The sequence below is a fragment of the Blennius ocellaris genome (assembly GCF_963422515.1).
Source record: "Blennius ocellaris genome assembly, chromosome: 24".
Lineage (NCBI taxonomy): Eukaryota > Metazoa > Chordata > Actinopteri > Blenniiformes > Blenniidae > Blennius > Blennius ocellaris.
Window position 1 is genome coordinate 471,083 of NC_137673.1, and position 18,516 is coordinate 489,598.

Here is an 18,516-nt window from a genome sequence, read left to right on the forward strand (position 1 = left end):
CCTTCCTCTTCTTCTTTTTTTTTTTCTCCTCCTCTCCTCTCTCCTGCTCTTCTTTTTTTTTTCGCCCCCCTTTTCATCTCAGGCCCTTTTTTCTGATGCTGAATGCAAATGTGTAGCCCTGCTGCTGGCGGCGAAAGGGGCTGAATTGTGATTAAGAGGGAGAAGAAGAAGAAGGAGAGGGAGAAGAAGGAGAAGAAGAAGACGGAGAAGAAGAAGAAGAGGAGCTCCTTTCTTTGTTCTCCCCCCGGGGGATGTTTACCAGGAGAGACACGGCGGATCAGATATGAAAGGCATTCAGGTCAGCATTGATGTGAGCGAAAGTGAAATGGTACCTGAGGCGCTGCAGAGACCGGCGGTGTCAGAGGTCCGGCTCAGAGTGTGTGTTCTCTGGCCGCCGGGCGCACATCTCTTCACACAGCCCGGGCGGGCGGGCAGCGAATAAAAAATGTGTCAAAAATGTTTTGGGCTTTTTGCTTTTTTTTTTTTTTTTTAAGGGTGTGAGGAGGGAGGGGGGGGGGGGGGGGGGGGGGGCAGGGGGGGGTTGATGAAAGTTTTCTGTCCAGTGTCCAGGATGGAGTGGAGATGATCATTAGTCGTTTTTTTTTTCTTCTGTTCAATGTGTGTGTGTGTGTGTGTGTGTGTGTGTGTGTGTGTGTGTGTGTTGGGGGGTTGTTGAAGTGAAGGGGGGGGGGGGGGGGGTGTACAGCCACAAGCCATGCTATTTGCTTTTATCTGCCTTATCAAAGCATGAAAAAAACTGTGCATTGCTGCTGTGTGTGTGTGTGTGTGTGTGTGTGTGTGTGTGTGTGTGTGTGTGTGTGTGTGTGTTGTGGGGGGGTGTTTCTGTTGCTGAGCTACATTCCTGCTTTAATTCCTTGTGGAAAGCACATATTAGAGGGTTTGTTGAATAACATATCAGCTTGAAAGCGGCAGATATCACACCACGCTGCCTCTTTGTGACACACACACACACACACACACACACTAAATAGAATAAAATAAAATAAAATGAAACGGGGAAAAAAAAAAATTATAAATCAGGTGAATTACGACGGCTGGTCCAGTTATTGGAGGGAGACTATTTCCAGGGCAGCAGCAGCATGGTTTCGCTGGGATCTGCCTGAAATGACAGGGATGTGCTGCGAGTCCATTCATGTGTGTGTGGCTGGCTGTACACACTTGACTCACACACACGTCGAGCAGATGGATATATTTAGCCGGTGACGGCGGCGGTGGAAGGAGAGCGAGAGGCAAGAAAAAAGGATGCAGAAGAGCTGAAATAATGCTGCAGTTGTGACAGGAGGAATATGGCTGCTGATTACCAGCCGTTTAGCGTGGGGGGGGGGCTCGGGTCCAGCACCAGGCCGGCGTTACAAAAATCCTCCCTGGCCGTGTGTGTGTGTGTGTGTGTGTGTCCACCATGACAGTGTGGCCCCCCTGCTGCCTCCCGCCCTCTGATCGCTCACAGTAATTATTTCACTTGCTTAAACAAAATAATCCCTGATTTCCCTCCACATGCACGCCACTTTGCCGCGCTTCCTCCTGCTGGAAATTCATAAATAAGGAGGTAAAGGAGCAGCGCGGCTGCAGCCCGTATGGGAATGGCAGCGCTGAATGGCGGCGGCGGCGGCGGCCGACAACCCCCCGCCACTATTGACGGTATAAACATGTAAATGAAACACATTACCACTGACAATCAATTGTCCGCGAGCGCCCTGCGAAACCTGCCCTCCTCCTCACCCCCCCTTTTATACCCTCCTTCTCACTCACGGCCCCCAAATAAATAAAAAAAATACCCCTACCTAGAGGAGGGAAAATCTGGGAAAGGAAGAAGGGAAGAAGGGGGGTGAGAGGGAGAGAAAAAGAAGAAGAAAGGGAGCACCTTGCCCCCCCCCCCACCCCCCCGCTCGGCCTATTCTTCACTGCCGGAGCCGCAAACACAACTTTAAAAAGGCAGAGGAATAATAGAGATGGACAAATTGTTTAGATTGGCAGAAATCTGGTATTGTCTGCCTCTGAAAGAACTGCCCCCCCCCCCCGTACCCCCGATACCCCCCCCATACCCCAATCCTCCTCCTCCTCCTCCTCTCTGCTCAAACCCACAAACACCATTTTTCTCCACCTTAAGCGTGACTTTGTGATCGTCTTAATAACCACATTCAGACCGTTCTATCAAACTCCAGCAGGCCGAGAGAGAGAGAGAGAGAGAGAGAGAGAGAGAGAGAGAGAGAGAGAGGGAGGCCTCATCTTTCTCTTATTGAGATTATGTAATCAGTGTATTTCCGAGGGTTTGTCCCGACACTCACAAGTCATCTGGGGTATCAAAAAAAAAATAATAATCAAAAAAAAAAAAAAGTGGATCAAACCATCCAACCATGCAACATCTGCATTTCCTGGTGAGCTCATCACACAACGCTGCCACGGTGTGTGTGTGTGTGTGTGTGTGTGTGTGTGTGTGTGTGTGTGTGTGTGTGTGTGTGTGTGTGTGTGTGTGTGTGTGTGTGTGTGTGTGTGTGTGTGTGTGAAATATGAAAATGAAAAACATGGTGAAGACAAAAGCTAAAAAAAAAAAAAAAAAAAGGTAGGAAAAGGGAAGAAGGCTTGTTTTTGAGGCTGGCGCCGGTTGAATCATGTGAAAATAAGGACAGGTGTGTGCGTGCGCTCGCACAGCTGGAGGTGACAAGCAACACCTGGCGAGGGCCAAACTCTCAAACGCTTCACGCTGCCGAGATCAAGTTTCACACCAGGAAACAGAGAAATGTGAGGGAGCAGGGCTTCCTCTGGGTGCGGCGGCGAGGAGGAAGATGTAGTTTGTTGCAGCTCCTCCGTCATGAAATGTTCTTAAATAGCAGCTGACAGCCAGTGAGTAAAGCTACTGTAGCACCTCCAGCCCCGAAGGCCAAACAGTCATGTGGACGAGCAGAATGTCATTGGTTAGACAACTTAGTGAGCAAATGCCTCATTAATACTAATTGGCACTGAAATCCACGCGTCCATTTTGGAGGAAAAGCAGAGGAACGGAGCGGCGAGTCGGGAATCAGATCTGTGGTGGAGAAGTGGCGACTCCGACTCCACCAAACATTTCCAACGCAGGAATAAAGACAGGTGGCCAACAAATTATAATTTACACCCAAACACGGCGGCGCCACCTCCAAAAGCCATTGACAGAAATTAGCTGTAATTGCACATATATCACATTTGTGTATCTTCATGTGATTTGCTGGTTAGAGGACCGGAGCCTCCGACCTCCATCTGCTGACACCTCCAGCTCATTTATTCTCCGCCGGCTTTTCATTCTGCGATGCGCAATTTCTGTGTTTGTGGCGAGAGTTGCTGTCCTGCCGGCCGTCACACGCTCCTCGCCTTGCCCTGCCCTACCCTGCCATCCCTCCGCCGAGCCGGGCAGGAAGGGAGAGAGAGAGGGGAGAGTGGCCAAGCCTCAATAAGCCCTGCATTCCCAGGGGGGGAGGGGGGGAGGGGGGGGGGGGGATTGGGGGTCATCAGACAGAGCTTGTTGTTATGAAGAGAAAAAAGAATGAAGGGAAATGATATTTGAAATGTGTTTTCTTTAAAGGTACGAGCGGCTGGACGAGGAGTGTGTTCCAGCCGGGAGATAAAAATATTCCTGAAACACTCTGCCAGCGCTCGCTGTCAGCTTTAAGGGTGTGAAAATTATATTTGCTTTGCTAATATTATTTTATCAAACGCTGCATTTGGTACAAAAGCCAAGGCTGCTTTTTCTCCCTCTCACTCCCCCTTTTTCCAAAACAGGTGGCCACAGAGAAACAGACTGCATCTCCTCTGACGCTCCCATTCTTCTGCACATGTATGTATGTAAGGACATGGATATTTATATTTCCATGAGAAATTTCCACTCGCTGCTGTTTAGTGTGGAACAAAATGCTTGTCTGCTATTGATTGTCTCAAATCAATAAATGAAATCTGATCTAGATGAATAACCTGTGGGGGCAGAGATTAAAAAACTGTTGAAGAGAAAGCAAAGCAAATACAAGCCTGGGCTGAATACACACGCACGCACACGCACACACACACACACACACACACTCTCACTCTCTCTCTCTCACACACACACACACACACACACACACCGCCTCAGCCAGTGTTTGGAGCCTATATGGAATAATCAGGAATAACGGGGCCAGGAAATGTCAGTGCAGATTTGCCTCGTGTGGGAAAGTGTGCAGTGAAATGGAGAAAGAAAACCAACAAATGTCCTCCTCCCAATTAATGTCTGCATTTATCGGACATGTCATCCTTTTCACACACGACCCCTGCACGACTACAAACTGGACACAACCGGTGGACAACAAGGACAAAAAAAAAAAAAAAAAATGCAGCGCTTAAAAAAAAAAAAAAAAAAAAGTTAACCAACATTTTAGCGGAAAACAGCGACAGTGCAGAGACTTGTGAAGCAGCGAAAGGCCCCGGAAAGACGGAGAGCATCAGGACCAGAGCAAACCAGAGCTGAACCCAGCGAGCAGCGGGCGGATCTCGGGTCGGTGGCCGCGGCACGGTGCCCTCATGGCGGACAGCGTCCCGGCACCGCTCCGCTCCGCTCCAACTTCACAACACACACAACTTTTCTCCTGCTCTGCGGCACCGTTTCCCCCTCCAACAATAAAAATACACATTCCCCCCCCCCCCGCGGGAGCAGCGCTTCCGCCGGCTTTGGGGCACAACGCGGGCGCATTACGCGCAGTTTCTCCAGGTCCCGTTATCCGTGCGCAAAGACAAGCGCGCCAGCCGCGGAGCCTCACGAGCCCTGAGCCGCGGAGCAAAGCCCTCACAACCCGCTCACATCCACAGGAATCCCCCGCCACCGTTAGGTCCGCGTCCCCCGTCATTCTCTTACCGTTTTTCCGTCGCGGGTTGGCTTGTTTTCGCCTCTTACACCTGGGGCCATCCGCCATGATCTCTTGCTTCATTGATAAGTGTGTGTGGGATCAGATGGCAGCTCGCATGGACTCGATTCCTTGATTTCAGCCTGATATCTGACGGGAAACACACACACACACACACGCACGCGCACACACACACACACACACACACACACACACGCACACACACACCGCACCAACAATGTGGAGATTAGAGAGGGGCTCCACTTGCGCCGGACGCCGACAAGAAACTGAAAACGGGACTTGGATGAGAGGCAGATTGTAAAAAAGAAAAAAGAGCCGTGGGTGAAAGTCTGAGAAGGAGCTGAGAGGGGATCCGTCCATCTCCTTCTCTCAGCCAGCAAACAGCACAAACACAAATATTATATTTTATTCTTCATTTGTCAAATCACAACTCTTTGAAGCAAAGAGGACTTCAGCTAAATAAACTCTTCTTATTTTCTTATTTCGTTCATAAAAGTTTCCCGAGCGCGTTTTGCTTTTCTCCTCAATAAATACTTGTTTTAAATAAAAAAAAACAATTTACTCATTTTTAATAAAGTGTCACAATCTGTCTGCGTTCGGCGCTTTAAGTCCACATTTGGCACTGAGGGCGAAGCAGGTTAATAAATGAAATTTGAGTGAAATTTCCAGGCCGGATCCAGAGTCCGTAAAGCCGAGAAGGAGCGTGAGGCTGGAAATCAGCCTTGACTGTGTGGTCTGATTAAAACTCACACAACTTCAATAAACACGGGTACGCCTCAGAAAATTGCTCTTCTTGCTTTAATAAACTGAATCCACACTCTGTTGTCAACAGTTAATAAATAACAGATGGGGAATAATTGTTCAAATATGCCAAAATGAGTCCGGACTATGGGAGAAAAAAAAATCTTTAAAGGCACAAATGGCGCATAAACAAAAGCGATAAGAGTGAAATGGTGTGTGTGGGTCTGCTCGCTCCGCCAGTTCATTTATCAGCGCAAACCCCCTCAATATTAGGAGAAGTGGATACTGACAGGATGGAGCTTTTCTTGCTTGTTGGACGGCAGAAGGAGACATTAATGTAAAAAGGGACGCACGTCGCCGTTTCTCTCTCCACACGACAAGCGGTGGTGTGCGGCGCCAAACGGCCGCTGATCGGCACTCGGTCCCCGGCTCCGGGAGGCTCCGGGAGGCTCCGGGAGGCTCGCAGGACGCCTCCGCGCCAAACGAGGTGGAAGGGAAAAAAAATAAAAAATCCCAACACACGCACCTTCTCTCCACCTGCGCAGGTAAGGCGAAGTTGAGCTCCAGAGCGCGACGCGCGCGCGCGCGGAAGTTTAATATCCAACAATTTCCAGAAAAAACAAAACAAAAACAAAAACACAAGGCGTCTGTAAATACAAAGTGAGGAGGCACGTACCTGCTTTTTTGGGAGGTGTAAAGAGTGTCTGGTGAATAAGGAGTTTCGAGGAGGGATGATACCGGAGCGTCGGTGAGCGGATCCTTTTCCACCGGTGATAATAAAGCCTTAGAAATAAAGCCTTAGAAATAGTTGGGAGGAGGGAGGGACCGCTATTCCTGCTAGGGCAGGTTTACAACTGATGTCTTACACCCACTCCAGGAAACAAACCTGGGTAGGGACTGACGTGTTACGCCTCTTCTAATGACATTTTTTTTCTTTCCACCTCCTTTTCTTTGCCGTGTAACACAGAGGAGAAGCCCCCTGAAACGCACGCCACCTATCTTCACGGGAGGGGATAATTGAGGAGAGCCAAACGTGAGCATCTTCTGGGTTGAACGTGAAGTTTTTTCCTCCCTCCCTCCCTCCCTCCCTCGCTCTCTCTCTCCCCCTCTTTTCTTTCCCTCACTCTCCTCTCTCTTTCACCATCTCTTCTCTTTTTGAGTGAAACCAACTATGTCGGGCTTCGACGCGGAGCACAGAACAGGCGACACTGAGTGAGTGTGTGTGTGTGTGTGTGTGTGTGTGGGAGAGAGAGAGTGTGTGTAGCTATATGTGTTTTTTGCGTGTGTGTAGAAGGGGGAGAAACTTGGAGTGCGTCCACGGCGGCCGCAATCATGTAAGGATTATTTTTTATATATCCATTTAATTGCAGAATAGGCAGAGCTGTTAAGGCAGGATGCAAATCCACATATTCTTTATTATTTTAATTGGCTGCAAACTGTTTGACGAGGTTTAGGTTTTTTTTTTTATTATTATTCAAATTCTGGTAAAAACGTAGGGATTTTATTTGCTGTGAAATGTGAATCTCGCGTGGAGCTATTTATACGCGTTTGCATTTAAATTTTAACGAACGCAATTTATTTAATATCAGGACTTCAATTTGCTTTATTGTGATTTGATTTAATATTTGTAGAAAATTAAAAGATCAAACTTCCTCACACTGTTAGCCGTGTAAAAATTTGTGGAGGAAGAAATGGGACTGTAACGGTTTAAATAAAATAACGGGAGTGCAGAATAACTGGGGATAATTGTTAAATGACCCGCGGTGAAGTTACCTGCGTGCGTCACGCGCCGCGCGCCGCAGGTACATCACCGTCCGTGTCCACCTCTGCAGGGCGCGGAGGAAACAAACTCGAATGTTTTATTTGCACGAGTCGTCCTGCATTTCCAAACACGCTCAACCCAAAACGAAGCGAAGAGGATTGTGGTTTTAATAGCAGTGTGTCAGCCGCCGGTGACGGACGCGACCCGCAGCCTCTGCAGGGACTCTGCTGACACTGAAGGAGCGGCGGCAGCAGCACAAAGTGCAATAAAGTCACCGCAGAGAGCCCCGCACACACTGACAGTCCCCGCAGGAACATTACGGGAATATTCCAACGTTATTACAGTGATTTTTCGTTGCTGGAGCCACTTAACCAGGATGAATCTCGCATTTATTACAGAAGTCAACCATCTCAGCCATGTCTGACTCCAACTCAGAGAGAGAGAGAGAGAGAGAGAGAGAGAGAGAGAGAGAGAGAGAGAGAGAGGAAGCTCCACCTTTGCGGCTCCCTGATTGGTTATGTAAATAAAGTATTATTTTGTGTCCTGTCCTCCTGCAGTTCGCCACTGTATGGCTAATTAAATCATCAATCAAGGGGCTGAACTGGTTGATGCCCCCTCACACGCTCCTTCTTCACTCCACCCCCCCAACACCCCCTCCAAATAAATAAATAAATAAATAATGATTTAAAAAAAATTGGGATGCGCCAGAAAGAAGTCACATAATGACGGATTCTTCATTTGCACTCAAATATTGTCCAACTTTTGTTTCCTAACTTGCGCCGTTCAGGCTCCAAGTAAATGACACATTTGTTCCAGTTATTGGGAACTTTTGTGGCTCTTTTTGACGATTCCCCTCCATTAAAACGTCTCTGTGGGGAGCGCGAGGTGGGGGGGGGGGCGCAGGGGGGGGCGCCGCGGCCGCTTCACCTCCCTGTTTATCGGGACCGAAGTGGATCCAGTCCTGGGTGAATTATCGTCATGCGTAATTTAGCACCACGGTGCGTGCATAGAGACGAGGAAGTCAGACTACCCCCCCCCCCCCCCCCCCCCCGCCCCCCCACTCACTCACACACACTTGAACCAGAGCTCGAGCTCGGCGTCCCATTCATCCGCGCGCCTGGAGTGGCACCTCTCCTCTCGCCTTTTACGCACGCGGCTGCGGGCTGCGCTCCGCGGGGCCGCACAGTCACCGTGAAAACGGATTACAGTCGGTGTGTGACCTATAGGGGGACCTTGTGCTTAATGAATATATTGGTTTAAATGAGAGGAAGAGGGGGAGCGACATCCACACATGTATGATTCATATTTTCTTCTCATTCATTTTGTAAATTTTGTGCAAAATGTTGCAGGCAGGATGATCAGAAATGTGTTATTTATGAGGTGGATTGTCAGATTTAAAGCCACGAAACATCTGTTATTATTTAAACATGTTTTTAATTGTGTTGTCTCGTTTTTTTTCCTTTTGTTTCATTTATTTTTTTCCTCTGAATAAAAAACCTGGCCGTTTCTGGCAGCACATTTTCCGCCCCGGCTGATTTTTCTCAGAGTTGAAATGTTGCCCCAGAAAAATCAATAGGTGGAAATTCACTTGGGTTTAATGGTTTTTAATGTCCAACACCTAAATTAGGAGCTGTGCAGTTGTGCAGCTGTCTGCCTCAGGCGTGACTGCTGATTACAAGATTATAATCCTAATTTTCTGTGGGTGAGAGTGTGAGCAGGAAGAGGAGGCTCCCAGTGCTCTGGACGGCGTAAACACATAAAGACAGTAGTGCAGCGCGGCTGTTGGAGCATTTTGCAGTATTTAGGGAATCTGTCAGTCTAATTGCCACTTCTGTTTGTATGAACTATTGAGTAGTCGGGTTACACTCACTACTACATTGTGTGTACACTGTCAGCTGCTGTTACATGACCCAATCCCTCCGCAGCCTGCAGGAGCTTATGCAACCAGAGCGGCAACAAACACAATTCATTAGGAGAACTCATCACTCACTGGGCCTCCAGAGGTCACATCCTCAACCACACGCTGCTGCAGTTTGGGGGAATTTGTAAAAAATTAAAAATATTCAGGGAAAAAACAAATCCCAGATTTGGCCTCATGCTCCACAGCCGTCACTAAATAATTGATCATATGATTTGTACTATTAACAACACATCAGTGTTTGTTTCCTCCAGGTCAAAGGTCATGTCCAGAGTGATTTATTTCAGATAAATATGTTAAAATGAGTAATATGCTGAAGCTGCCTTCATAATATTGTACAGCAGCAGCCGGACAATAAAACACTGTGAAGAGAAAGACGATGTAATTCCTCACAGGAGGCCCGACGTCATCCACACACACAACGTCGCTCAAATGTTTTGAATTTGGAACATTTTGGGGATAAATGGATTTATGTCTCACATGAGCAGAAATGACGTGAGAAGAGGTTTGATCTCAGGTAGAAACGTTTTCATCTCAGAGACAAATCAGCTCTCTGGACATGTGAGGCTCAGATTCATCAATGGAAATGTCACAACGCTCACGCACAATATCAGCCTGCTACAATCAGTGTGTTTACATAATCACAGGGCTACAGTGAGAGAGAGAGAGAGAGGGAGAGAGAGGGAGAGAGAGAGAGAGAGAGAGAACACGCCCCGGGACTGAAACATGTACATGTTGAACAACTCCGCCAGGCGTCCCTGATTATTGGCCTCATTTAGATGTGGGAGTCACATGACGCTGATGAATGTGAGCCCAGTGCCGCAAACCTGCTGCCACAAGACCCATGAGCAACGCATGTCCTCCCAGTGCTGAGGACCGGCTCAGGTGTGTGTGTGTGTGTCTAAAATGACTTCATGTTATATTATATTGTAAGATGTCAGTTGTGTGTGTCCTCCTGAGGACAGCATGTGTCCTCTGTGGTGGACAGCCTGTCTTTGTCCCACTGCGTCTCACTGAAGAGCTCACATCAGTGTCAACAGAGGACATTTAAGGCTTTTCAACGATACCAAGATGTTGTCAGTACTCTAGTTACCTTGCAGATACTAGAGAGTGGGAGAAGTCTTGTGATTGGCTGCTGTTTGTCCTCTGGACACAGTGAAAGTTGTGCAGCTCGTCGTCCCGACACGTCCTGCCATCAGGCCCGGCGGGCGGCGGCGTTCCGTCCCTGGCGGGGAAGCTGGACTCTGCCGGAGCAGCTCTGAGTCCTCCGGGCCTCCAGGAAAGAACCGACGGAGGAGACAAGACGTCTCCTGGACGGACGCCTTCACGGCAACCGGTCCAAATGGGACTCTGATGCAAATGCAGCTCACATGTGGAGGAGAGTGGCGGTGGTTTCTAATAAGAGCTGCGCTTCACGTGCAGCGTCTGCAGAGCAACACGGAGACGGCGAGGTCACATGACGGGGGTTTCTGCAGTCATCTCACCCGAGGGGTCACATTCGGCCGCAGTTTGGAAATGTCACCAAACAATGTGAGGACTTTCTATTGATTAGTGGAGTTCGGAGCCGCGGGGGGGCGGGGGGGGGGGGGTAAATACTATTACCATGGCCTCATATGATGGGGACAATCAAAGGAAGCCGCTTTGACCAGAAAGTGAGTCCAAGAAAGAAAGAAAAAGAAAAAGGGAGGAACAATTGAAAGCAGCTGTCAAGAGGCTGCGGTGCTTCTGCCGTTTCAGCCTCTTTAATTAAAGAAGGGCTGGAGCTGCTGTTCACAAGCATCCACATCACATCTCCTCCTCTCCGCGCTTGTTTGTGGCTCTTCCAGCTCCGCGACATCAAACTCTACATCTCTCGACGGGGCCGGCTCTGTGATGGCCGCCGCCGCCGCGCCACTACCACTCCACAGAGTGACGGACAATTAAAGAGCGCGAGGCGAAGGCGAAGGCGTGTGATCTGGGAGGACTCCTCAAACATGCAAAATGAATTTGGTTTACATTCGCCACGAGCGGGGGGGGGGGGGGGTGGAGCTCCGTTCTGATCTCGCCTCGGCTGCCAGAAGAAAAAGAGAACAAGATCGCTGCATCGCCGCAGAAACAAACGTTCACCCAGAAAAGTATTGATTCTCTTATGTTGTTCTTGTTACTGCAGACGGAGAGCAGCCGCCAACAAATCACCACTTATCCAACACACACACACACACACACACACACACACACACACACACACACACACACACACACACACACACACACACACACACACACACACACACACACACACACACCAAACTTTACTTTGTGCTCAGAGTGGGAGGAGCTGCAGCACCTGACGGTGAGTGAATCATTAACCCTCCACATCCCAGCCTGAACTTTAATCTTCATCTGAAAGTGTCATTAATAATCCGACAGCTTCTAGAATCCCAGGATGTTCCTCCGTTCATATATTGGTATTTATTCTGCAGACGGACACAAGATGGTCCACGGACTGTATTCTCATGCTTTTTCCTCATTTTCCTCATCTGTTCTTGTGCATTTTATTGTTTTCATATATTTTAATATGCCTCATAAAATGTCCTGTAAATGACTGCACATGGTTTGCATATTCATGTTTTCTTATACAATTTCATTTCACACATTCATGTGTTTTTCCATGTATTGTCACTTTTGGATTCTCATTTATTTCTAATAAAATAACTTACCGGTATTCTCATCTTGTCTATATTTTCTCATAAATTATCAAGTGAGGCCATATATTCTGAGAGCCTTGTTTTTTTTTTGCATTCTCATATCCGGTCATGTATTGTCCAGTATGAGAATCATCTTATCATCTGGTGTTGAGATTCTCAAGTATTTTCTTGATATTTTCATGACTTTGTTTGTTTGGAACAAACAGGAAGAAAACAAACCTGCTCACAGTTATTTTGATCAATCGCTGTAAAAAACCAGCAGCTTTCTCATCACAACTTTTACTTTGAGCCAATAAATCCTGGATGATTCGCCTGCAGGCGACGTGAGATATGAGATATGAGAAGACGTGTTTGTTCCAGCGGTTCCAGCAGAGGCTGGAACATCGGAGGAGTTTCAACACGAATAAACGAGAGCAGAAGAAAATCCTCTGACCGGATCGATCGCCGGAGGAACGTCCAGCTTGTTATGAGGGAACCATCGTCTGTCTGTCTGATTACATTAGCTATGTCTGCTCTACATGTTCTACATGTTCTACCTCTACTCTGGGGAGCTAGCATGTTCTACATGTTCTATCTCTACTCTGGGGAGTTAGCATGTTCTACATGTTCTACATGTTCTACCTCTACTCTGGGGAGCTAGCATGTTCTACATGTTCTACCTCTGGGGAGTTAGCATGTTCTACATGTTCTACCTCTACTCTGGGGAGTTAGCATGTTCTACATGTTCTACCTCTGGGGAGTTAGCATGTTCTACATGTTCTACCTCTACTCTGGGGAGCTAGCATGTTCTACATGTTCTACCTCTACTCTGGGGAGTTAGCATGTTCTACATGTTCTACCTCTGGGGAGTTAGCATGTTCTACCTCTGGGGAGTTAGCATGTTCTACATGTTCTACCTCTACTCTGGGGAGTTAGCATGTTCTACATGTTCTACCTCTACTCTGGGGAGCTAGCATGTTCTACATGTTCTACCTCTACTCTGGGGAGCTAGCATGTTCTACATGTTCTACTTCTGGGGAGTTAGCATGTTCTACCTCTGGGGAGTTAGCATGTTCTACATGTTCTACCTCTGGGGAGTTAGCATGTTCTACATGTTCTACCTCTACTCTGGGGAGCTAGCATGTTCTACATGTTCTACCTCTGGGGAGTTAGCATGTTCTACCTCTGGGGAGTTAGCATGTTCTACATGTTCTACCTCTGGGGAGTTAGCATGTTCTACATGTTCTACCTCTGGGGAGTTAGCATGTTCTACCTCTACTCTGCAGAGTGGATCAATTTGAAAACACAGAACCAATGAAGGGTTTGATCTTCAGGATTCAAGTTGATTTGCCGTGTTTGAACACAGTTTTGCTCCAAAGTAACAAAAAGGGTTAAAAAGCAGCAGTAAAGTTATAAATAGCAACTCGTGTTGAATTTCTTCATTATGAAACAATAATAGACGTTAAATGACTTCCTGTCACTGAGTCTCATTGATTTCATAACGACAAGTTTCTCCATCATGAATAAAACTCAGAATTTAACATTAAATCAATGAACATCCGTGTGCACCGACTCGTCCTCCTGTCCGGGGTTGCCGGTTTGATTCCCGCTCCGTTCAACATCCCTGCTGTTTCACTGGAGGAGTCTAAAGCCTTGGCTCTTCCCCAGAGAGACGTTTCCACTAACTGGCACAACGTGGTGTTTATTTACTCAGACTTTGAGGAGTTGGTGTTGAAATATCCTTCAGCATCACCGCGGGCCGTGCCCCCGCCCCCCCCCCCCAGTCTGAGGTTCAGAGCGACGGCGTTGGGATTGGCCGTGACGGCGCTCCGCCTGTCTGCAGCCACCAAAACAAACCCGGCACATTTACTGTACTTCACAAATAAAACGGTTTTGATTGGGATTCTGATAGATCCCCCTAGAAAACTTCTGACTGCGAGATGATGAAGAAAAAAGAAAGACTCATCGCTCGCCGGGATGAATAATTGACGGCGTCTCCGATGAATAATTAATCAAACATTTGAATAATTGTTGTAGCTCTAATCTCGACAGACATTTGCATATCGTGCTCTTAATACGTGCTTGTGTGTACGAGGGTACGAGGGTACCGCCTCTCAGGACCCAACACGTCTGACTCACATCTGCAGGGTCCTGGTCACGGTCCCGGTCCTGGTCCCGGTCCTGGTCCTTGTCCTGGTCCTGGTCCAGCTGGTCCCGGTCCTGGTCCCGGTCCGGGCGGCACTGCCAGGAGGACGGAGAAAGACAACGTGAGCAATCGGGGCCAACGGAAACTGAACAACAAGCTGCACCTCCGACTCTCCTTCAGGACTCGTCAGGGTCAGAACCAGAACCAGTCTGTGGTTCAGGTCTGTAGCAGTGACCCCGGACCAACACCACCTCTGGTTTTAGCTTCACCCTCTGCAGCCGCAGGGTTTCAGCCCAACTTCACATTTCAAACACCAGAAAAGACGTCGGAGGACGAACCGACAACCTTTAACCCTTCAACCCTTCAACCCTCGTGTTCTGCTGAGTTCATGTAAACCACTGTGTGTGTGTGTGTGTGTGTGTGTGTGTGTGTGTGTGTGTGTGTGTGTGTGTGTGTGTGTGTGTGTGTGTGTGTGTGTGTGTGTGTGTGTGTGTGTGTGTGTGTGTGTGTGTGTGTGTGTGTGTGTGTGTGTGTGTGTGTGTGTGTGTGTGTGTGTGTGTGTGTGTGTGTGTGTGTGTGTGTGTGTGTGTGTGTGTGTGTGTGTGTGTGTGTGCAGGTAGATGTGAGTTGAGCAGGAACCCGCCAGCGTCTCGTCCCGTAAACTGACTTTGACCCTGGTTTTCCCGGCGTCGCAGTAATGAAACACGTTGCTGCGGCGGGGGAGACGCTGCGGTCGCAGCTAAACATTGTCCAGGAGTCAGACTCCTGCAAACGTTAACTGCAGCGGCTCTCCAACGCCAAACACGCTTCGCACCCCGCCTGCCGGGGCTCCGGTTCTGTTGAGCCCAACGTGGACCTGAACCTTCAACTGAACCCACAGTGTGACTCTTATTGACACTGAACGTCGGTACGAAGACCAAATGTGTGAGGAAATGCTTTCAAATGTTTCTATCAATGTTAAAAACATCGACTAAATGTTAGATTGATGACTATATTGTATTTGGTGCTGTATAAATTAATGTCAATTGAAAGGACATTTTCATAGAAAAACTTTAAACCTAATAAAAAACGGAGAAAACTAGAAATCTTAAAAATCACAAATAATATTTTTTATATTTAAATGTAAAAAAAAACTGCGAAAAAAATGCAAATTTAGAAAATATGAAGACATATTTTAAAATAAAAGCATTAGAAAATGTGCAAATACATGTAAAAAAAAATACCTGTGAATAATTCAGACGAGAGTTGAACACACTGATTTTAACATTTTTGTGAAAAAGAATGAAGGTGCAGAAAGTAATCCCACTTTACTGTAAATAATATCATTATTTACATTTTTCCACATCGTCGCTCAATGCAAACGTCATTTTTTTCAAATTGTTTTCATTTAAATGGCTGGAATAATAAAGTTAAACACTTTGACTTGGTTGTACGATTGAGATGATGTGTGTGTGTGTGTGTGTGTGTGTGTGTGTGTGTGTGTGTGTGTGTGTGTGTGTGTGTGTGTGTGTGTGTGTGTGTGTGTGTGTGTGTGTTGTCAGAAGCCTCCTGGATTGAAGAGACTGTTGTCCACAATTGACTGTGACAATTAGGATCCGATGGGAGCCGAGTGCAGCACTTAAAGGCTAATTTACATGTCACTTTGCTGCATTAAAGAAAAATAAAAAGGAAAAATAGTGAGAGGAGAGATATTCCTCCCCCCCCCCCCCCCCCCCCCTCCACCCCCCCTCTCTGCTCTCTATCTACTTTTTATTCCTGCATGCCTTGTAAACTGTAATTTGTACACTGCTTAGGGGGACTGTGCAGAGGAGAGGCAACCTGCATTTCCATTTGAAAGGAGGCAATCACAGGCCACTGCTGAGCCTATTGTCCGCCGGTGGTGGCGCTGGGGGGGGCGGGGGGGAGGGGGGGGGGCAGTTAACCTTGTGCTGCTGTTTCACACCGTCTGGAAGTCAACCTGGACGAGCTCCGCCTCCGTCAGGTCACCTTCCAGGTTCACCTCGCGTTCAAGCACCGGAAACATTGAACTGGTTTCTGTTTCATCCAGAAACACTTGAAAACAAATAAACACTAAAACTTGAAACCAAATAAACACTAAAACTCAGAGAATTTATTCTGTGCAGATTGCAAAGTGTCGGTCACGAGGTTATTTTGAGGGTTCATTGAAAAAATATAGATAAATAATCCCTGAATCCAATATTTTATTATGAATTATTTTCAATCAGGATAACAGATGAGATTTTTACAAATTAATGAACAAAAAACATGTTTTTTTGGACAAAAATGAAAAATATGTTCTTGTTCAAATCTTTAATTAATTCATATTTATTAATAATATATATTTATTTAATATTTACTTTATTCTCCACATTTCAAATCAAACAGGGAGAGAAAGAAGAATAAAAAGTTTAGATTTTGACTTCATTAAAAATTACACAGGATTTAAATATTAGAATGTTTAACCATTTCAAATATAAATGAACGTTCATTAATTCATTAATTCATGTGTCATATCAGCAGACGTATATTCATGTTATAAATCTGGATAAAGAAAAAAAAAACAATCTAGATTTTTATTCTTCTTCCTTCATTGTTTTGAGTTTAAAAATGTTGGGATGTAATTTTAAAAATGTGTTGAATTTTAATCAGGTTTGATGCAAAGATTCTAACGTTTGTTCAACAAGGTAGAATTTCACAATAAACACTGTTTTAATCACATGAAAATTTACACAACATCAAATATTCATTAAAAAAAACTACTTTAATGAAACAAATGTAATGTTCTGTTAATTCTAACCAAAGAAAATTAAGAGTACAAATTGTAAGACATTAAATTCCACTTCTTTTGTGACAGACTGTAAAATTCCACATTAATCTAATAAAAATCTATTTTCAAAAAATTCTCATTTTATTTAAAGCTCAGATTTTCCATCTTGTCATGTTGATTCAGCCAAATGTAAGTGGCCTTAAGTTTCTACCACATCAAACTGTGATGATGTAGAAATGTGGTGTCAGTGAACGTTGAGTGTCTGCAGTGTGACGGCGGCGCGGCGCGGCGCGGCGCCCTGCAGGGCTGCAGCCCCGGCAGCCCAACGTCTCCGGGTTCCAGTCCCACATTAAACTTGATGGCCTGAACAGGTGGGAGCAGGAAAACACCGCTTCGCTTTATGTCTCGTCGTTTCCCACCACATTTCACAGGTTTGCGGAGTAAACAATGTTCACCTCTCGGTGAATGGCGGCGTAAACAGCTTTGAAAGAGCGGCGGGCGGCGGCGGCCCCCGGGGGACACGTGGAGGGAGAAAACAACATGTTTAATCAGGTTATGATCAGTTATGGACATAAAAGCCCCAAATCAGCTGCAACAAACAGGCCGAGCCTCGGATCTTCCTCATGGCTGAACTTTCTTTTCTTCTGCTCTGACAGGCTGTTTGTGACAGGTGCACCGTGTGTGTGTGTGTGTGTGTGTGTGGGGAAATGTGTGTGTGAAAGAGCTCCCTCCCTTCATCCATCTCTCTCACACACTCACACACACACACACACTCACACACACACACACACACACACACTCCTGCTGTCCTTTCAGAGAACACAGAGGGACAGAGTGTGTAGAGAAACAGCAGGTTGATGGGATAAAGCCCATCATCTGTTGCACCGTGTCATTTCTGTGCTGCCATAACCTGCTTTTGTAACGGCCCTGCACACACACACACACACACACACACACACACACACACACTCACACACACACACACACACACACACACACAAAATTGAGGCCAAAATAAGAATAAACTCCAACGACACACATGAGCGAGGGAGTAAACCACACGAATCAACACACAAACGTATAGATGCAAAGGTGTGTGTGTGTGTGTGTGTGTGTGTGTGTGTGTGTGTGTGTGTGTGTGTGTGTGAGGTGTTTGTGCACACGTCATCCTTGTTGTGCCGCTCAGCCTGCTCTCAATAATCGCTGGAATAAATTCCCTCCTCTGCTGTGAATGACCTAATCCAGATTTGATGGTCATTATAGGAGGCCTGTTTCATTCTGCTGTAAACATACAGCAGATAATCTTAATCTGTGTAATGCCACTGTACAGGACAATGGCAGCGCGGCGGCGCCGGAGCACCTCTGCTTGTTGTCCTGGCGCCCGTCCAGAGGTGACACTTTGTCTGCAGATCTGGATGTTTCTTTCTTTTCCTGTAAATCCTTGGAAACACGTCTTTTGCTAGCGTGGCTCCTGCAGCGACTGATACCAGTCTCAGGCTGGATGTGGGTTACTAATCCCAGCGATTGAGCCTTTAATTAATTGCACAGTTTTGTAATAAGGCTGGGGGATTAGTGTGTGGACAGGTGGGCAGATTTAAACCTCGCCGGGCCGGACACATGTTGAGACTGAAGG

At 46.8% G+C, this 18,516-nt stretch overlaps 1 protein-coding gene across 1 annotated transcript in view; it reads right to left on the reverse strand.

Annotated features, from left to right (window-relative positions):
- Window positions 1-6,575, reverse strand: part of zeb2b (zinc finger E-box binding homeobox 2b) — a 22,534-nt gene extending 15,959 nt beyond the window's left edge. The window contains 2 exon segments of the mRNA XM_080520092.1: window positions 4,820-5,012; window positions 6,301-6,575. Of these exon segments, the coding sequence (XP_080376218.1) occupies window positions 4,820-4,946 (127 nt within the window). The 5' untranslated portion in view covers window positions 4,947-5,012; window positions 6,301-6,575.
- Between the last annotated feature and the right edge of the window lie 11,941 nt (window positions 6,576-18,516).